The sequence below is a fragment of the Acomys russatus genome, chromosome 11 (assembly GCF_903995435.1).
Source record: "Acomys russatus chromosome 11, mAcoRus1.1, whole genome shotgun sequence".
NCBI lineage: Eukaryota > Metazoa > Chordata > Mammalia > Rodentia > Muridae > Acomys > Acomys russatus.
In genome coordinates, this window is record NC_067147.1 from 41,402,927 (window position 1) to 41,423,005 (window position 20,079).

The 20,079-nt window shown below is 39.1% G+C and overlaps 1 protein-coding gene across 1 annotated transcript in view; it reads left to right on the top strand.

Annotated features, from left to right (window-relative positions):
• Positions 1-20,079, top strand: part of Ctnna3 (catenin alpha 3) — a 1,456,883-nt gene that overhangs the window by 377,536 nt on the left and 1,059,268 nt on the right. Inside the window, exon 7 of the mRNA XM_051153175.1 lies at positions 1,165-1,368. Within this exon, the coding sequence (XP_051009132.1) occupies positions 1,165-1,368 (204 nt within the window). The remainder of the gene's footprint in view (positions 1-1,164; positions 1,369-20,079) is intronic.

Here is a 20,079-nt window from a genome sequence, read left to right on the forward strand (position 1 = left end):
TTCTTTACTTGTAAATGTTCATTGCAATGAGTTGCATTGATGTGGTCCGAGGCCTCTGGCTTCTGCTACACTGTCAATACTGGAACCTCATCAGAACTCCACTCAGATATCCTATTATTGTCCTGTGTCGTGGAGATCCTGGAGCTTTGGATCTGTAAGACTGCCTCGTTCACATGCTCTAGCAGTGAGGTAAGCAGTGGGCTAAGGTGATAGCTGAACTGGTCGGCCTGCCATCTCTCCCACACCCGCACCACTAGGGAGAGCTCTCCAGCACAGCCCAGGCTGGCTCACTCAGTGCTGCTGCTGCTGCTGCGCATGTGCGTGTGCATGTGCCTGCCTGTCTGTCTGTCCATCTGTCTGTCTGTCTGTCTGTCTGTCTGGGTATGTGCAGTGCAGGTGCCCATAGAGTCCAGAAAGAGGGAGTTGGGTCCCCTGGAGCCGCAGTTCTGGGTGTGAGCTGATACTTTGCAAGACATTCATTGTTCATGCTGTCACAGATGAGCTATCCTGTTAACCCCCGGAGTTCTATTTTTTAAACGAATGATTAAAAGCCAGAATCTTTTTTGATATGCTAGTGGTAAATTTAATTAGTGTCTGTGACTTACCAGTGAGGTATAATGAAAATGACATTGAATTGTGAATTTAAGACAGAGTAATGTGTCTGAACGTCAATGTTATTTGTCCTTTGCCCTTGGGTAAGAGCCTCACAGCCTCACGGAGCCACTGAAATGTGTGGCTAATCACACATTGGCTGCCTGTACCCTCAGTGTGCAGGTGAGATGGTGTGTGTGAAAATGGTTAGACAGCTTGGAGATGTTGCTCTTGAGATTACCAGTGCATGCCAGTCTCTCTGTGTTAAGTGTTCGCATAATTCTTCTGATAGTTTTATGATGTAAGCAACATAAATGCTGCAGCTGGACAGGTCAAAGAGAGGCATGGGGAGTCAAAGTGGGGGGTCAGGGCAAGATTTGAATCCAGGACTGTTGACAGTGGAGCCCAAGCTCGCTCATCTGAATGATAGTTGCTATGCAGTCTCCTGTGCAGACTGCTGAGGCAGGAAGAGCAACGCACATCTGAATTCTAAGCACAAAGCAAATGACGTCCATTTTTGATACAAATGGACTTCCACAAAGTCCTAACCATCCAAATGTTTCCTTTTCCCAGAATCTAATTGTCCTGAAACCACTGACGGTGACAGAGGAAGACATAAGACCATCACTAGAGAGACGCCTGGAGGCCATCATCAGCGGGGCGGCCCTGTTGGCTGACTCCTCCTGCACCAGGGACTTCCACCGGGAGCGGATTATCGCCGAGTGCAACGCCATTCGCCAGGCTCTCCAGGACCTGCTGTCGGAGTTCATGAGTAACGTAGGCAACTTCTTCCTACTTGCATCTTCATGTGATGATTTTGAGCATTTGCTGGGATGCTTATATGTATGAAATATAGTCACCTGCAAAGGAATAGGCGCTTTTATGGAAATTGACACTTAGAGTGTGTTCTGAGGGCTTTTTTTTTTCCAGGATGAAACATAATCTTAGGTGTTTGGAGGGTTGACATCAGAACCAGAGAAGTATTTATACATAGTTGGTTGTTGGAGAAGTATCTAAATCTCAGCCGGAGAGTCAGGGTTGGAAGAACAAAACAAGTAATTTAGGAGATCAAAGGAAGGTAGAGTGGTATGTTGGTTGGAGTGGAGTTGGCGATGCAGGGACAGCTAAAGTTAGAGGGTGGTATACGCTACGTCAGTGATGTGGAGATCTGGAGCTGTGTCTGAAGGGATAAAAAGCCCAGGCAGTTGGAACAGTGCTTTGTTGTCCCAAATGTGACATAGTTCTGTGTGCCTGATGTTAGGGGCCCCACTCAGAAAGTTTGAAAATACTGAAAATTTAAGTATTTGTTTCAAAGTCCATTTTCTTTGATTCTGTGTTATACATATACCCTATTGCTGGAGAATCAGCTGCCATCATTCACTTCCGATCTCAGTGCCATCACCAAGACAGACAAAAAGATCTCAGCATAGCTTAGCTGTCCAGTCATCCTGTGTGTGTGTGTGCCCATGGATTTTCTCCAGGAGCTTTAATTCCTCATAGCAAACTGTCAACTGAAATAAATACCTACATGGAAAATTCGAAAAGTGACATTTTAAAAACAACCTCAACATAGTATTTATTATTATTCTATATAACTTTTATTCACTTTTCCCGCTGTGCCTAAACTATAAATGAAATGGTCATAGATATGTCTATATAGGAAAAATTATGATGTTTCTAGGATTCTGAACCACATTTCAAGTCTCCACTGGGGATTATGGAATGTAATACTTACGGATAAGAGGGAATACTATATATTAATCATGAGTAGCTTCCTAAACCATTGAACTACATAGTTATATTAAGAAGATTTTATCCACTGTCCTATAAGTGGAGCAATTCACAATATATACTGATGTATTTGGGTGGTTATTAATCACAAAGCATATGACTTTTTGGTTAAGAAGTAGAAGGTTTGATATTGCTTATTATGAGTCTTTAGGTAGGTAAGTGAAACGTGCTAAAATACTGATGAGTTTTCAAGACCCTTGGACACAGTTGATATATCTCTGTATTCTTAATATTTGATGATTTTACTACTGACCAAAAACCTCTTTTGTGTCAAAAAATCGAAATGGAGAGACAGATTTTGTTATTAGGAAACACACTTCAGTAATGTCACATCCTGCTTGAATATCTGAAGCTAGAATGTTACCATTTTTAGCACATGAGATTTTCTTATTAAATATTGCTGAGGGCAGTTCATCAATCACAAGAAACCTAGAAACTGAAAAGTATTAAAAATACTATTCTCATCTTTATAAAGTGTAATAAGTTATATGTATATATATATTTTATATACAAACTGTGAAATCATAGATAAATTTGCTTTATCTAAAATAGAAGGTTGCACTTGTAGATACATTGATAGGCAACTTTCTCATTAACATACACAGATTAGTAGAGATGGATTCATGATCTGTGGGGTCTAGTACAAAATGAAAATGAAACTTACTACTTAAAACAAGCAGAGAAGCTTTTATTTCATAGTCCTTCTTAATAAATGAAATAAATCTTTATTTGCTACCTAATGTTATTTTTCCCAGAAGGACAGCCTACTTGTGGAGTGAGGACACTGAACCTCAAAGGCATCTGTAGTCCAGGCTCATGACCATGAACTACCCTCATGGCTGTTAAGGTCACATTCAGAAGAGAAGGACTGTCCTTGGCAATCCATCTCAGTACTTTTTCTGACAGTCTCTGACAGTGTGTTATCTCAGACACATATTTTCTTGTCCTATTAGGTGACACACCTTTTCAAGGTAAAATTGCTAAGAATTTGAAGCCTACTTTAGCAGAGTGTTAAATCCAAGGTACTCCCATTAAAAATGTACTTGTTTTTGTTTTATGTGTATGAATGCTTTGCCTAAGTGGGTACATTTACCACGTGCATGCAGTTTGCACAGAGACTAAAAGGGTATCAGGGCCCCTGGAATTGGGGTTCCAGATGATCGTGAACTGCCTTGTGGGTGCTGGGAACTGAAGCTGGGTTCTCTGCAAGAGTACTAAGCACTCCTAACTGCTGAGCCACCTGTCCAGCCTCCTTTATCAGGCCTCATGACAGGAATAGTGTTTTCTTGGATTTAACTGAGCTCAAACCTTGTTCATTTTGTGCAGCATCTTCAGGGTAGCTCTGGAACTTTGGAACCTTGGTGGGCCTGGTTTGCTTTTGAAGATCCATCAGTACCTTTTGTAACTGAGCTATACTGATAAAGATCCTGCTTTGGGAGACACGTGGGAATGGTTCCTTGCTTTCACAGACTCATATAATGAGGTGGGACCCAGCCTTACAGTTTATACACAAAGATAGTCATAAAAACTTAAAGTACGATTAATGCTGTTCTCTTAATGGATCTGTTGGACAAATGTGGCATCGAGGCTCAGCTTCACAGTTTTTATAATATATTTTATTAATTTATTCATATTACATCTCAATTGTTATCCCATCCCTTGTATCCTCCCATTCCTCCCTCCCTCCCACTTTCCCCCTACTCCCCTCTCCTATGACTGTGACTGAGGAGGACATCCTCCCCTGTATATGCTCATAGGGTATCAAGTCTCTTCTTGGTAGCCTGCTATCCCTCCTCTGAGTGCCACCAGACCTCCCCATCCAGGGGACATGGTCAAACATGGGGCACCAGAGTTCATGTGAAAGTCAGTCCCCACTCTCCACTGAACTGTGGAGAGTGTCCTGTCCATTGGCTAGATCTGGGTAGGGGTTTGAAGTTTATTGCATGTATTGCCCTTGGCTGTTCAGTCTCACATTTAGTGTTTGTTGAATCCAGAGAAATTCAGCAGTGGAGTGTAACTATTTTGAGTCAGTCCACCTGATCACATGGCTATTTTGAGTTGAAAAAAAAAAACCTTCTTTGTCATTGAAATACACACACACACACACACACACACACACACACACACACACACACACCTTGTCACATTAGGAAGACATTTACAACATTTATGATGTATATATACTCTCTCTCTCTCTCTCCCTCTCTCTCTCTCTCTCTCTCTGTGTGTGTGTGTGTGTGTGTGTGTGTGTGAGAGAGAGAGAGAGAGAGAGAGAGAGAGAGGAGAGGGGAGAGAGAGAACAGACAGTAGTTGTTTTCTATTGTAGCTGCAGTAAATCACAGCGTATTTAATGTCTTATTGTTGTTGTTGCATCAGGGTCTCAATATATAACCTTGAATGACATGGAGATTGTTATGTAGACCAGACTGGCCTTGAACTCCCAGATATCTGCCTGCCTCTGTCTTCCAAGTACTGAGATTAAAGGTGTGTGCCAAGATTGGCAAACTTAATGTCTTGATTATTCAAACTCCTTAGCAAATTTATAGGTGAAAAGCCTGCCAAAGATCTTACTGGGTTGAATTCACCATGTTGGAAAGCTCCAATATTTTCAGGAGTCCTGGGTAAGGATCCATTTTCTACTAATTTCTAGCTTCTGGGTGACATGTTCATTTTAAAAATCATGGTCCTCTTTATATATCTTCACAGCCAGTAATGCCACATGCTTCCAACTCTGCTTCAGGCTCTGGACACACTTTGAAAGATAACTCCCATTTAGTGCTCATATGATAGATAGGGTCTACCTAGATTGTTCAGGTGAACCACCCAAGTCTTTAGATCCCCAACCTCAATTCCGTCTCTCATGACAGCATCTATAGATGATGAGAAATATAAAGTCAACATTTCTGCAGAACTCATGCTGTCAGTATCAGTCTTCCCTAGTCACTGTAGGAAATAGACTTCAGAGGACAAACCACATTTTTGTTGTGTTTAGTGTTTTACCCCAAGCCCTGGACATAGTACCTGGCACTTTAAAAAAGCTGAACTGTGTTTTTCAAATGGAAGACTTAATGAAATGATTGCATGTTGTATATGGCATGTAATGAAGAAACAACCTCTTTGACATGAAATGAGTTTCAGGCATCTACTAAGTTTTATGACTTAATGCCTATGAAGAAAAGCCTTCTTTGCAAAGTATAGGCTTCTTAAAAAAAACTATGTGAATCTCCTGGAACATTTTTTTTTCATCATAGTCATACCACTTGTATTTGCATTTGGCCATATTCCAACATAGGATTTTTATTTATTTGCAAACACACCCCATAGAATATTGAGAATCAGGGGAAAAACCCACAGCTTCTGTCCCTTAAAACTTAGAAGTAGATGCTCCTAAGATATTTCTGCTGTTCTTGTTATACTTCCATGGTTGGTTAGGTCTTGCCAATCCTTTTGGCAGAGAACACACTTAGGGGATTTTCCAGACTGGAGCAACACTATCCTCTAAGAAAAAAAAGGACTCTGTGGAATCAGTTATCTTTAGATGGTGGCCTTTCTATAACTAATGAAAATAGGGGTTGAAGGTGAGTAGCCTTCATGTTTGAGTGTTAAGTTATAAGCAGACATAGGTATTTGGGGGAGAATGTTAAACTTATATTGGTGTTGAATGTTGGATGCATTGCTACACAGGATCCCCAGGTAGTGTATATGAACTGGTGAAGTTAGCATCCAGGAGATTAACTGTAGGGGAATTTTGGAATACCGAGTGTGTGGCAGATAATGATGTTAGATTAAAAAAAATCAGACCTGAGCTTCATTTAAGGACTAATTTAGTTTCTATACATCTCATCTGCTCACTGCTTTCTTCTGTTGTCTAATGTGAAAGCACACATTTGATTCTCATTGTTTAGTGAGCAAATAATCAAATGGACTGGCTTTTGGTATTCAGAAATCCACTTCATTTGTATGAATTTAATGCATTGCTTTTCTTGGGAAGCTCCCATGCTTCAGTAAAGCCCACAAAGAGATATTCTGAGACATACCTTACATATAGGACCAACACCCCTTTCTTCAAAGTCTGTTTTGGAAATAATCACGGCCTTATCTAATTTATTCTAATTAAGTAGTTAGGAGTATCTGTGAGAAATGGCTGTTACTACTAAAGACATGTTAATATTAAATTTTTTTCTAAATGTAGAGTTGGGAAAGTGTGTCAGTTAATAAAGTGATAGTCATGCAAGCATGAAGAAAGACCTGAGTTGGATTCCTTAGGACCCACATAGCAAAGCTGGGGTGTGGTAGCATGCTCCTGTAGCATCTGTGCTGCAGAGTTAGCAACAGGCCTTTGTTGGCCAGAGTCAGCAAGTTTCCCATTAAGTGAGAGACCCTGCTTCAAACTAACCAGTGTGGATGGCTCCCAGGGAATGATACTTGAGACACACATTTCCACACACTTAACAGCACCCGACCACATGTGTATACACATGTACACAAAAGAAAGCAATCTGTGTTTTCAGAGAGTTTATCAGACCTACTTTTTCTTTGCTTTCACCCATCAACTGCATATAAGAACTGTTACCAGCCCAGATTTACTGTACTTGGTACTTTGTATTGCTTATGCCATGGGGTCTGAATGGCTGCTTATGTTGGGAACAGTGTTTTTCAATTTCTGTGTATCTGGCTTTTACAACCTTAAGTAACTTAAGAGAAATAATGGTATCCTTTTTAGCTCTGTACAGTATTAGATTTGCAAAAATCAGAGCTGGCGAACTTAGGGCATATGGCCAAATTTCAAGAAACTATAAAGGAACTGTCCAAGTAAAATGGCTGCTTTAGATATTGAAACTGGAATGGATAACAGGGTAACCAGAAAAATTCTATATACTTTTAAATACCTAGGAATGGTTTAAGTGGGAACATTGTTTATTAAATATTATTATTAGGTTTTTTTTTGAGACAGGGTTTCTCTGTGCAGTCTTGGCTGTCCCGGAGTTGCTTTGTAGACCAGCCTGGTCTTGAACTCACAGAAATCTGCCTGCTTCTGCCTATGCTAGTATTACAGGTATGCATCATCATGCCCAACAGAAAAAATGATTTTATATTCCCTGTATTTTTTCTAATACAAGGACTAGTCTTTTAACAGGTGCTTGAGAATATGATTATTCTCCCAAGCTGCTGTGGGGCCAAGCATCATTCTTCTCACAGCTTTCTGGTTATTTGGATAACTTGGCTATTAATGTCTGAATCTTTCTGGAAAAGCTATGTTTGGGGTCATCTAAATCTGTTAGGGAATGTTTACTTTGGGACTTCAGAGAGTTTGTGCAGTATGTACTGGGGAAAAAAAAGTCTAAAGACTTTACCCAGGGGAACAGATGATTCCCACAACTCTCTTTGTTTTGCTCTAATGTTCTAATACCATTTAAAAACAAAAGTTAAGGGGGGAAATTGTACTGAAATGCTAACTATATAATTAGTAAAGTAAACTGACATTTTTATTCAATTTCTATTTTTTAAATTTGTGACCCACATCTTTATTTACTCATTTTATGTGTGTTTTGCCTTCATACATATATATGCGCCATGTGCATGCCATGTGTTCTCATCAGATCCCCTGGAGCTGGAGTTACAGATGGTTGTGTGCCACCACGTGGGTGCTGGGAACTGAACCTGGGTCCTCTGCAAGAATAAGTGCTCTTAACCATTGAGCCGTCTCTCCAACCCCCTTCTTTAGCTATTATTGGAAACCAAACCAAACAAACCAGAAAATACCCAGATAGAGCCAAGTGCAGGAGGGAGAACATGGTAATTTTTTTATGACTTCTTTTTATAATATAACTACATTATTTCCCCTTCTCTTTCCTGCCCCCATATACCTCATTTTGTTTTCTTTCAAATTCTTGGCCTCTTTTAAAATTAGTTGTTGTTACATTCATACATACACATTTCTAAATACAATGTTCTCAGCCTGAATAATGTTATTGTATATATATTTAAAGATGATTTGATATTGGATAACCAATTGGTATGCTCTTCCTCAGGGAAGACTATCCCACTCTCAGCATTTCTTGGTTGCAGGCAGTTTTCTGTGCAGGGTTGAGGCCTTGTGGGCTTTCCCCTGTTGCATTTGGCATGTTCATTAGTATCATCTCCATTCAACTCATGTTTACGCAGTTGTGTGGGTGAGACTTCATGTGTAGCTTCTGACATTGAACAGGGTAATGTCTGTAAAACCAAAATAACTGAAAAGCAGTGGAGGATGCCTTAAATGGCAAGACATGTACTTCTTCCAGAGTGCTACACAGGGAAAGTTCTGGAAGCTTACACACACTCAGCCTGTTTGCACAGAGGCCAAGACCTCTTATCTGTTTCCTTCTACCAGAGGTTTGTGGTTTTAACTAGGCACACCTGTACTTCCTAGTTTTTATTTTTCTTGTAATAGCGATAGGTTTTAATTAAAAGTTTTTCTTACATAAAGAGAACTAGATTGGCTGGTAGAAATGATAGAAGTAAAGTAGGATTTAAGAATCTTTGCATGAAGTATTTTTACTTTGGCAAAGTTTAAGAATTCTGAACCTCTGTAGTTGCTAGCCAGCATCTGATGAGAACATAGAGTTGTCAGGTAGCATGGATATAGACTGAAATTAAGGCTAGCGTGGGTAAGGTTGATTGGGAAATCCCCTCAGCAGGTTCTGTGACATAAGTGAGACTGGTAGCAAAGCCATGCACAATGGGACACCTTAGAATTCTGGAGATGGGAGTCCTTCAGGATTGCCCAGACTAAGACAGGACCATGGTGTCCTCCTCTCTGCAGCTATCAGACATTGGCTATGGGTCATTCCTTGGGGGCATGCAGCCTTGAAATAACTTCTTGCAATGGATGATAGACTCTAATGTGGTACAGAAATGCTTGCCATTGGCTGCTGAAAATCCCAGCTGAAAAGGAAATGTGGAAAGGAAGTCTAGGGAAACACACATGACTCACCACTCTAGCCACAGCCGAGTGAAACTGTCTGTTCGCCTGCTCTGAACAAGGAGACAGTTACCCCATCTTAACAACTAGGCGTTTGGTCTCTGAGAGTACTTAACCGTTAGAAATTCTGGGATAAATATACTTCGCCATCCAAACTGAGATACTTCCAAGAGAGAATATTCATTATAAGAATTAGCAGGCTTGGTTGTACAGGAGGCCCAAGTCAAGGTGACCTTCAGCTAACTGCATTGTATGGCCACCTGGAAATGATGAGACTCTCTATGCAATATAAATTCAGTGATATATATGAGGGACTTTGGGAGACATTTAACACTTTTTTTTTTCTGAAAGATTCTGCATTGGCCATGAAAGATAGCTAAGATTTATTTCAGTTTAAAGCTTTATGGGTGATCTTGCAGCTTCTGATCACATGAATTCCTGTACAGGCAACGTTCTTTGGAACTGGTAGTTTCAGGGTGTGGAAAAATTGAGGTTTTTGTTGTCAGGGGAATCATTGAAAGCACCAAGTAAAATAAGCATTATGAGGGATAACTGTGGTCAGGACATATTGAGAACACAAACAAACAAATAAATAAAGTAAGGCAAAAAAGAAGCTGTAGCAATGGAAATCGCTGAGCACTGTAGCACCCAGAGGAGAGTGACCCATTCCAGGGGGAGAGGACACAGGCTGCACAGAGGAGGCTCTACTTCTGCTGGTTTCAAAGGATGAGTAGGAGCCTGGCACATAGCTGATGTATAATATAATAGCTTGTGCAAAGGTACAAGGGCAGAAATCACAGTGCTTGTCATGGGGCTGTGCATAACTTAGGTGAGAAAGAAGAGAAGGTCAGATATAAGGTCAAGCACTGGCTATTAAATGCCGTTGTTCCCCCAATACTTTATTAAATATAGTTACTTTTGAAAAAGAAGCCAAGGTTCAATTTAAGCCTATCTCTCTTTAGCAGTGACTCATATTTAGCTTCTACTCAGTCTTAGAATGTTCCTGCCGGGGGATAGGACCCAAGATACATGGTGAGTTCACAGCCAGGGAGATAGTCTCATGATAAACCTGGCTGAGTTTCCAGCAAAAAAGCCAACTTAAGTTGCTGGGACCTGTGTATGCATAGTCTTGTATGCTTAGTCTAGCTAGCCTGTCCCTCATTCCAACTGCAGCCAGACCTCCACTGCTGCAACTGGACCCCAGTTGTGTGAAATCCCAAATGACTCCAGTTCTCAGAACGATGAGAGCCAATAAAATAGTTGTTGCTTTCAGCCACTACGTTCTAAGATAGTTTTGCACACAGCAATTGATCATGAGAACACTACAGAACTTGGTGCATAATGACTTGACTTTGCAAAGTACAAAGAAGCAAAGAAGATGGGGACTATCTTCTTCTTCTTCTTCTTCTTCTTTCTCCTTCTCCTTCTCCTTCTCCTTCTCCTTCTCCTTCTCCTTCTTCTTCTTCTTCTTCTTCTTCTTCTTCTTCTTCTTCTTCTTCTTCTTCTCCTTCTTCTCCTTCTTCTCCTTCTCCTTCTCCTTCTCCTTCTCCTTCTTCTCCTTCTTCTCCTTCTCCTTCTCCTTCTCCTTCTCCTTCTCTCTTCCTTCTTCTTCTTCTTCTTCTTCTTCTTCTTCTTCTTCTTCTCCTTCTTCTCCTTCTCCTCCTATCCTTCTCCTTCTCCTCTCCTTCTCCTTCTCCTCTCCTTCTCCTTCTTCTTCTTCTTCTTCTTCTTCTTCTTCTTCTTCTTCTCCTCCTCCTCCTCCTCCTCCTCCTCCTCCTCCTCCTCCTCCTCCTCCCTCCTTCTTCTTCTTTTTTGGTTTTTCGAGACAGGGTCTCTCTGTGTAGCCTTGGCTATCCTAGACTTGCTTTGTAGACCAGGCTGGCCTCAAACTCACAGCTATCCACCTGCCTCTGTCTCCCCAATACTGGGATTAAAGGTGTGCGCCACCACACCTGGCAATGGGGATCATCTTTTTGGGTGCGGGGACCATCTTAATACCAAGCATAAGGCACAACCTAAAAGGTGCGGAGGAGACAGACTCACCTATTAATCACAGAGATTGAAGAGTACAGAGCTGAAGTTAACTCTTGGTAAAATACAACCTGTGTAGCCATCATTGTAACAGAGGTCTTCAGTGGGTGAGCCTTATCTAATGATAAAGGGCCAGAGTTCAATTTCAAGTATAGATAAAGAAAAACCTAGACAAGTTATGCTCCTGTATGGTTACATTTTAACAAGTTTGTGTGCATGGGCGCTGCACTCTGACAATAGTGATGGCTGTCACTGCATTGAAAAACAACCTTTGCATGTGACCTACCATTGATAATTCCCAAATATGTGTGACTATTGCTTACTCTCTTCAGTGGTACTGAATCAGAAGCAGTAAATACTGAGGGAATGTAAGTCGTGCTGCAGGGTGCTCATAGGGAAGTGGTCGTTTATCTCTTCTTGCTCAGAAGTCTCCCTCACTTCTCTGCAATGAGAATTCGTGTCTTAGTATTTAAGAGGTTTGGGGGAAAGGAGAATATACAAAGAAAGCACAAAGCTTGTAAAAAGGTAAGTTTGCATTTTGAGAGAAAAGAACAATTAATTCTTTTATTTGGTGAAAAATAGATGGGATAATCACTATTTTTTATTATTACTCTGTGTCTTATGAAAATAGAAGCTGGCCTCAATTGTGCCTTTCCTTCAGAAATACTGAAAGCTTGTTTTATCTACTTTCTGGCTTTGACATAAAACCTAGAACTTGTAAACACTAGTAAACCGAATCTATTGGAGGGATACTTTTATTTTAAATTCTGCTGTTCAACCTCCCTGGAAAGCCCCACATTCTTCTACCCATTTAATATAATTCTATTATCCCGGGAATGGCTCTCAAAAGCTAATATTTTAAAAATTAAAATAGTTTTAGGTTCAATGAAAGTTGCAAAAATAAGGCAGAGAATTTTTCACATTGGACACATTTGTTAGATTCAGATTTCAAATCCAAGAACATGACATACTGAAATAAATTATAAGAAACATGGTAGAATTAATTGGCTATTGCTGTGAGTCTTAAGGAGAAAGCATTTAGTTTTTCAGCAAACACGTTGGCCTTTTATTTTCTTTCTCTTGTCCTTGAAGTGCCTGTGTCTGGCTTTGTGTGTAGGTAGTATTACTTTCATAACATGTTTTGCCGTGTTCAGTTTTGTTGTAAGAGACTGAGCATTAGTAATGTTATTCTTAAAACATTTGTTAGTATTCACCAATGGACCTATGTGTTTCTGGGCTTTTCTTATGTGAGTTATTTAATTTCTATGTATTATTGAGTTTTCCATTGTTTCTTATACAGTTGATATTTGAGGTTAGAAAACATACTGATTATGATTTTATCAATCCTGAATTTATGTGTTATTTTATGACTTATGTGATTATCGTGGGACATGTCCTGGGTGCATTTGTTTGGGAAGAACATATCCCTTACTTGGTGGCACATTTCTCTCAGTTTCATTTGGTCAATGTATATAATAATAATAATATTATTATTATTATTTGGAATTTCTACCTGTATGTTGGAAGGAGAAAGCTCAGGCAGTTGTTTTGTAGTTATTAACTGTCTTTTTTGTTTTTCATATCTCTTTAGCAGGTATGGGATTGTGTTAAATCATGTGCTAGCTTACGTTTTCAAACCACTGAAGTTTTCAGAATCCCAAAGGTTGTAGTGTAGTTAGCTCTCTCAGGAGGTGAGTCAGGCAGGGTTTGTACCTCAAGAAGCCCCAGAAAAATAACAGTGTTAGCCATAAATTGCTCCCATTTTTTTCTCTCTCTAAGAGTGATCTGGAATTTTTTCCCATTTGTTTGCCTTATCCCAAGCTTTGGGGAGGATGGTAGTATGTGTTAGCTTGATTATTTAAAAGACAGTTTCCGTTTTCAAAGGCCCCTCATGACTAGAGAATGGTGGGCCCCCTCAGTGTTCCAAGACACACGAGACAGGAGATAATGTCTCAAGAAACCCCTATGAGGCAAACTTTGAATTTTTCTTTCTTATCCTGTGATTGGGTCTTCATCCTTATCAAGGACGATGGCACAACGTTTCTTGAAGCTTCCTAGCAAGTCTGATGTGACTGGTTTGACTTACTGGGCTGCTAGGAACTCTTAGCTGTTTTTTTGACTTTGGACACAGGGGATGATTCTGAGTGTTATTACTGGGTTGAGGTATCTAATAAGGCAAAAATGGTTCAGGTCTTCCTGAGTCTACCAGTTTGCCAATGTCCCTAAGAGTCTGGTCATTTCTTTTCTGCTTAGGAAATCTCCTGGACTACCATTTCTCTTCCTCCTCTTTTTCTTCTTCCTCCGTTCCTTCCTTCTTCCCCTTCTCCTCTACAATAGTTCTGTTGTTGAAAAATTTGCATAGTTCCTCTTTATCTAGGAATGCTTCAAGTTCCCACTCATTCCCGATGAGCTTCCCAAGATGCAATCGTAACTGTGTAACTACATATGAATTGGGAAGCGTGTGGAAATCCCCAAACAAACTAGGGTCCTTGCCCATATCGTCAGTCATTAAAATGGAAGTCATTAAAAGTGGAAGGAAGGTCATTAGTCTTCCTAGGAGGCTGACACAGATCCACAAGAGTACTCTTAGGAAACTTAGATTCTTAAATATTCAGGGTAGTGGAATGCAATACAGCTGTCACTTGGGCAACAGTATTGACAGAGCCCCCAGTGCAATGCCAGACCTATTTCTGTTATCTCCTTGATTTCCAAAAGGGCATGTCCCCTTGGTCATCTTTATTTTCAGGTTCTTGCTCCTGTATGCAGCGTAACTGGATTCATTCGTGTCATCATTTCCCTGGTGGTCTCTCCTCCATTTTCATGTCTTCCCTTTTGGACTAGCATTTTCTTCTGCATGGCACTTAGCCATCCTTCCTTTGTTTTCACCTGCTTCATGTTCTTTTTCTTTGGTGTCTTTTACTATTAAAGAAGTCCAGAGTGGCTTCAGTCATAAACTGAAGGGACATGTTCTATTAAACTGCCAGGCAGGTAAGAATCACATTGCCTTTCTGTATTGCCAAGATGAATGAATGCACTGGATACAGGATTGGAGCGGGCCAAGAATGAAAGAAAAACAGCTACAAGAGCCTGCAAGCTGGGTTCTATAATGAGAGATCATATGATTTCTGTGGATGTCCATTTGAGGCAAGTAAAATAAAAAAAAGTTCATGAGTGTTTTATTCTAGAAACCTCCAAACATCTGTAGGCTTTTTCTTTTCTCACAGTGCCTTGATTTAGCATGTGTAGTGCTAGTAACTCAAAGGCAAAGAAAGCTCGTATTGGATTTCTAATCCAATGAGAAATACAGCCCTCACACAGGAGGCTGGTGTGATGACTTCCGCTGTGCTGGAACTGAGGGATATTATCCATCTCTCCTCTGAAATATGAACTCTGCCTCAGTGAAATCCTCTGTCCTTTAGGAGTTGGAAAAAACTCCTTAGGTATGACTAGTTTCTTTAAGAATTCCATTAATAATAAATATATTTTGAAGTTCGAGGCAATAGACTGTAGGTTATTTACATACTTGTTTTTATCTAGCTAGTTGAAATTGCATGTATAAACTTTATTCTTCTAAATTTATCAGATACTCATAAGTTATCATATTTTATAGGCTTAAGATAAATGCTAGCATGTATACATATTTTTTACATATGTATACATTCAATGTTACATATAAAAATATCAAGGTTCTTTTTATCAGGAATTCTAAGATTAGCTGCTATTGAACAAAAATAATATTTGTAACAAATTTCACATTTCCTCCAAGGATCCTTGACAAATACAATTTGCTGCATAGCCTTCAAATACTTTCATACTGTACGTTACTACCTATCTCTGGCAGACAATAATAAAATCTAAGATTTAAATATTGTCTAAATAGTTTCTAAGTAGAAATATTTTGAAAGTGAGAAAGCATACCATACTTTAATGTCATAAAATATAAAGAAATCTCCTATTTTGCAGTGATTTAATTAGCTCAATAAGAAAAATAATGTTTTGTCAGCAAATACAAAATAAAAGCTACTTTATCCCATATTTTAAGAACCAAAGTAAGAAAAAAAATCAAGATATACTCTTAGCTTATATAATCCTGGTGTTCTGAACTTGGTACAGTGTGGGCAAAAAGATTGTAGCTGTCTGAGGATTACGGCTGTCTGCGGTTTTTAAAGTCTTTCTCTACGCTAAGGAAAAAGTTCCTTTCCAACTCCCTTCTATTTTCTTTGTGACAAACAGCTCCCTAATGTGAATAAAGGAATATTAAATATTAAAGTACCTGGCCATATTGTTGCAATGATGATACAACATAAAACACGTGAAACTGTTTTCAGTACCTGAGTATATTGTATGAATCTCAGGCCAGAGCAGACACAGTTATCTTCTCACTTATCAATTACTGGCGGTGAGAACCTGCAAGGTTCTTCCTTCTTCCCCTTTAAATGCAGCAGCTGCTTCTGTATTCTTGGTCTGCAACATCACATTGCATCTTCTCTTGCATGGCTGACTTAACTCATATTGATCAGCATTTCCTTGTTCATACCTCCTTTTGCTCTCCCACTTTCTGCCCACCACTGTTACTTTCCAATTTCTATGAGATCACCTTTTTAATGGCTAAACTGTGAGATCATGGGGTATTTGTTTTTATACACTTGGTTTATTTTACTTAACATAATGACCTTCCGCTTCATCCATGTTGTCACAAATGACAGGGTTTCATTTCATTTTCATTTTTATAGCTAAATAATACTCTATTTCGGTATACGTACCACATTTTCTTTATCCTTTTATCAGTTGGAGGATGGTGCTCAGTAGGTTTCATACCTCAGGCATTGTGAACAGTACTGGTGCAGATATGGGGATCTTGGGCTCTTCCATGGTTTTATTTGTTTATTGTTGATATATACCCTTTATTTCATGGTAGTTCTTTTAACAATGTTTATATGAATTTTAATAATAATTCCCATAATGGCTATACTAATTTATATCTTGCTAGCTATGTGTAAGACTAATTTATGTTCTTCACATATTCGCCAACACTTGTTGTCTTCAGTAGATATTCTTATTATCATGGGGTGAATATTTTTTCATATACTGTTTGGCTGACTATCTTCTATTTATCATCTATCTACTATTTATCACCTATCTATCTATCTATCTATCTATCTATCTATCTATCTATCTATCTATCTTTCATCTATCGTCTGTGTACCTACCTACCCACCTATCATCTACTTTAGCACAGGTTGTACTCAAACTCTCTGTTAGCCTAGGACTTCTAACCATCATGCTGTAGCCGTGAAAGTGCCAGAATTGCAGGTCTATGCTACCATGCTGAACCATTTAATGTATCCTTTTTAGAAAGGTATGTTTTGCTACATTGCCTACTTTCTATTTGGATTACCTGGGCTTTGCATTTTACTATTGCATTTTTCAATAGTAACTTTTTTTTTTAAATCAGATATGTGGTTCGAAAGTATTTTCTCCAGTGTGTATGTGTGTGTAGGTTTGCAAAGCAGAAACCTTTTATTACCTTTGTTTTGCTTCTTGTGTTGTTGGGGTCTCACCCGAAACAGTGCTCACTGATTCCAGTGCCCTGACTTCCTTTCTGTTACTCCCTTCTAGCTGTCCCATAGTTTCAGGCCTTAACTTCAATCCATTTTGAGTTCTTCTTTGTAACTGACGATAGTTAGGGCCTAAATTTACTTTTCTGAATAAGGATTTTCACTTACTGAGGACATCAATTTTCTCCGTTGTATGTTTTTAACACTTCTGACATACACAAAAAATCCTTGGGTGCTGATATGTGGGTTTGTCTCTAATGAGAATTCAATGCTATAATTCTTCTATAGTTTTACATTCTCACAGATGAAAGTTAAAGAAGAAAGCAAAATGATTTTTTTAGGTTTTAAAAGAATCAGACTTTTCTATGTTCCTAGCAGTAGAGTGGTTTCTAAGGGAGAAATTTGCCAGCAGACCACCTTACCTTGCTGCTTTGTGTTAACAGTAGAAATGTTAGGAAAGCAATTGTTTGAAATCTAATCTAGATTGATATGTAAACCAGGCAGGGCATGTTGCTAGACTTTGTGTATATCTATTTTAAATGCCAGTCATGTAGAGTGAAAACACAGAGTCCCAAGTCAATATTTTCTTATTCTTCTCTTCATGTCAAATTTCAAAATAAGCACAAATGTACTAACTCTGATGCATTGTGGCTTCTTCACATAACTCTGTGATTCTAATTTTCCAATAGTGTAGTCTCCTGATAGTCTTACTGCACTGTCTGCCTTTGGCTTGGGGTTCATGAAACTCACATGTTTGACATCATGCAGTATTGTCTGAAAAAGATAGTGGTATGGCTCTTGAGGATGTGTAATGACCTCAGTTCTGGCTCAGGATCTTGTATTGGTGTAATAGAAGGAAGGATTCATTCTCCTTTGGAAAAACTCTGATCTCTTTGAAATTCAATCATAATAAGGGGAATGTGAGTATTTTCTTCCTCAAATAAATTATCTATTTACTCTTTAGTTAAGTAACTAGCATAAAGTTGGATTCTGGTTAAAGCTAACATTCTTGTACTCACCGACTCATTCGTTTTTGAACATTAAAAAGATTTATTTTTATTTGTGTATGTTGGTGTGTGTGAGTATATGGCACCTGTGTGCAGGTGTCAGGGGAGTCCAGAAGAAGTTGTCAGAGCCACTGGAGCTGGAGTTACAGGTGGTTGTGAGCTGCGAGACAGAGACTGAGTCATTTCTTCAGTCTTGATGTTTGCTCATGTTCTACATGCAGCCAATGTCTTCAATACATTCAAGTTAGTGCATTTCTGACAGGTTAAGTATAGATAGCAAAGAGACATTTAAAATTTATAAGTCTAAACTCTGAAGATTTCCAAGTATGCATTTAAATATCAGATTAACTTGTTGGAAAGAAAAGTGGTTTGTTCTTCAGTTTTGTTATGAAACAAGACTAAATATGGGAACTATATTGTCCATATGTACTATTGCCCTTAAATAAATTTATCTTTTGTAACTTTTGTATATTCAGTAGTTTTTGATAGAAGACATTTTGCATATATGTACATTGAAATTCTCTGACTTGTAAAATTTTGAATGTAAATTATTTAGTAAAATTTCAAATAAAAGTGCCTTATTATTTGTTGTTTGCTAATACCCAAACTCAACAAAAAATATCAAAATTTAAGAGTTTTATGATAGCTTATTATTTGAAAAGTGTTTTTTCTTTGAATATTAACATGGACCACATGTGGATATGCATTTTATGCATGTAGTTTATGTATACAAAGGTCTTACCCTAGGATTTACTCAATGATGTTGGGCAGACTACTTGCCTGTGCAAAGAAATTAAATGTGTGCTTCATTGGCCCCTAGTTTAGAAGATTCATATAATTTTTTCTCAAAGTAATTTTTCATTATGCATGAGAAAGGTGGGAATCTTTATTTTTCAAGATATGATTAATCCTATTACCTTGTAGTATAATTGCTGGTTCATCAAAAATACATTTATGTGGGAGATGATTAAGCCGTGTGATTGCCAACCTGTAAGCTGGGGACAGTGTCCAGGTGTTGTCATTTATTTTGAAAAGCACACTGTCATATGGCCCTTTCCCTCTACTTCACATTGCTTCAGTGTTGTTAGCAGTAGCCACAGTGGACGACTTAATTAGGATTTTGAATTAGCCATAGTATAATTTACCATTAGAAGAATGGATTCAAGCTTTATACTGAAAATTGGAAGAGTAAGAATGTGAAGCAAGGGAAATTTAGCTTAAAGCTATGAACTATTAATCACAAAACCCAGTTTTTGTGGCTGGGAATCCTGCCATAGGCTCACTCTATTTCTTAGCAGTCTGCTTGCTAAGGCTCTTATTCTGTTAATTATTGGAACACTTCGCTTTCTATTGAGAAGGTTCCTGCTCATTGTCACAGTAGCTGACATGTCAAAGGAGGCTGCAGTATGCATTTGTGGTGGGCTTGTCAACAAATGTGTCTTATCTGAATATGTTCACTTCTTTATGCTCATTGGACATTGAAGATTCATTTCTGAAGAATTAAAGTGAGGGCAAGGCTGCCTTTCCAGCAAGCTGAGCTTGACATTTGGGGCATGAAGGTAGCTTCATCAAAATCCTGGGATCGTGAGTGGAGGCACTCATATTTCACCTGCCCTGTTTGCACGAGGCCCTGACTGGGCACATTGCTCCCTCGGATGTGATGCTAGAGGCGGATGGACAGCATTTGCCCTGCTGCTGTGATTTATGTTCACCAGGGAGGTGCTTAGCGAGCCCAGGCAGGACCTCAGGGAGGCAGCTGGCTATTCAGGAAATACACCCCCTCTTCCCAAAGCTGTTTGTTTTTAGGAGATGGCTGAGGGGAATGAGGCTGCCATAAGCTCAGTATATTCTGAAAGAGTTCATCTAGGGGTGGTGTGTCTTTTTGTCCTGAAGTCTCTTCCTGCTTTGCTGATGAGACTACCTCTGTCTGTGTTCTCCCTGGGGAAACTACCATTCTCTTAGTCTTTTGTTTGTTCATGTTGGGAATTTAATATTGAATTTCAGTTCTACTTGGGTAGTACTTAAGATTTTTCATGTTTCTATGAAAACTTCGTCTGGACATCCCAGTCATATTAAACTATCAAATAGAGCAGAACTGAATATCTTTAAATTTACCCAAAGCATTAACTGAAGGACT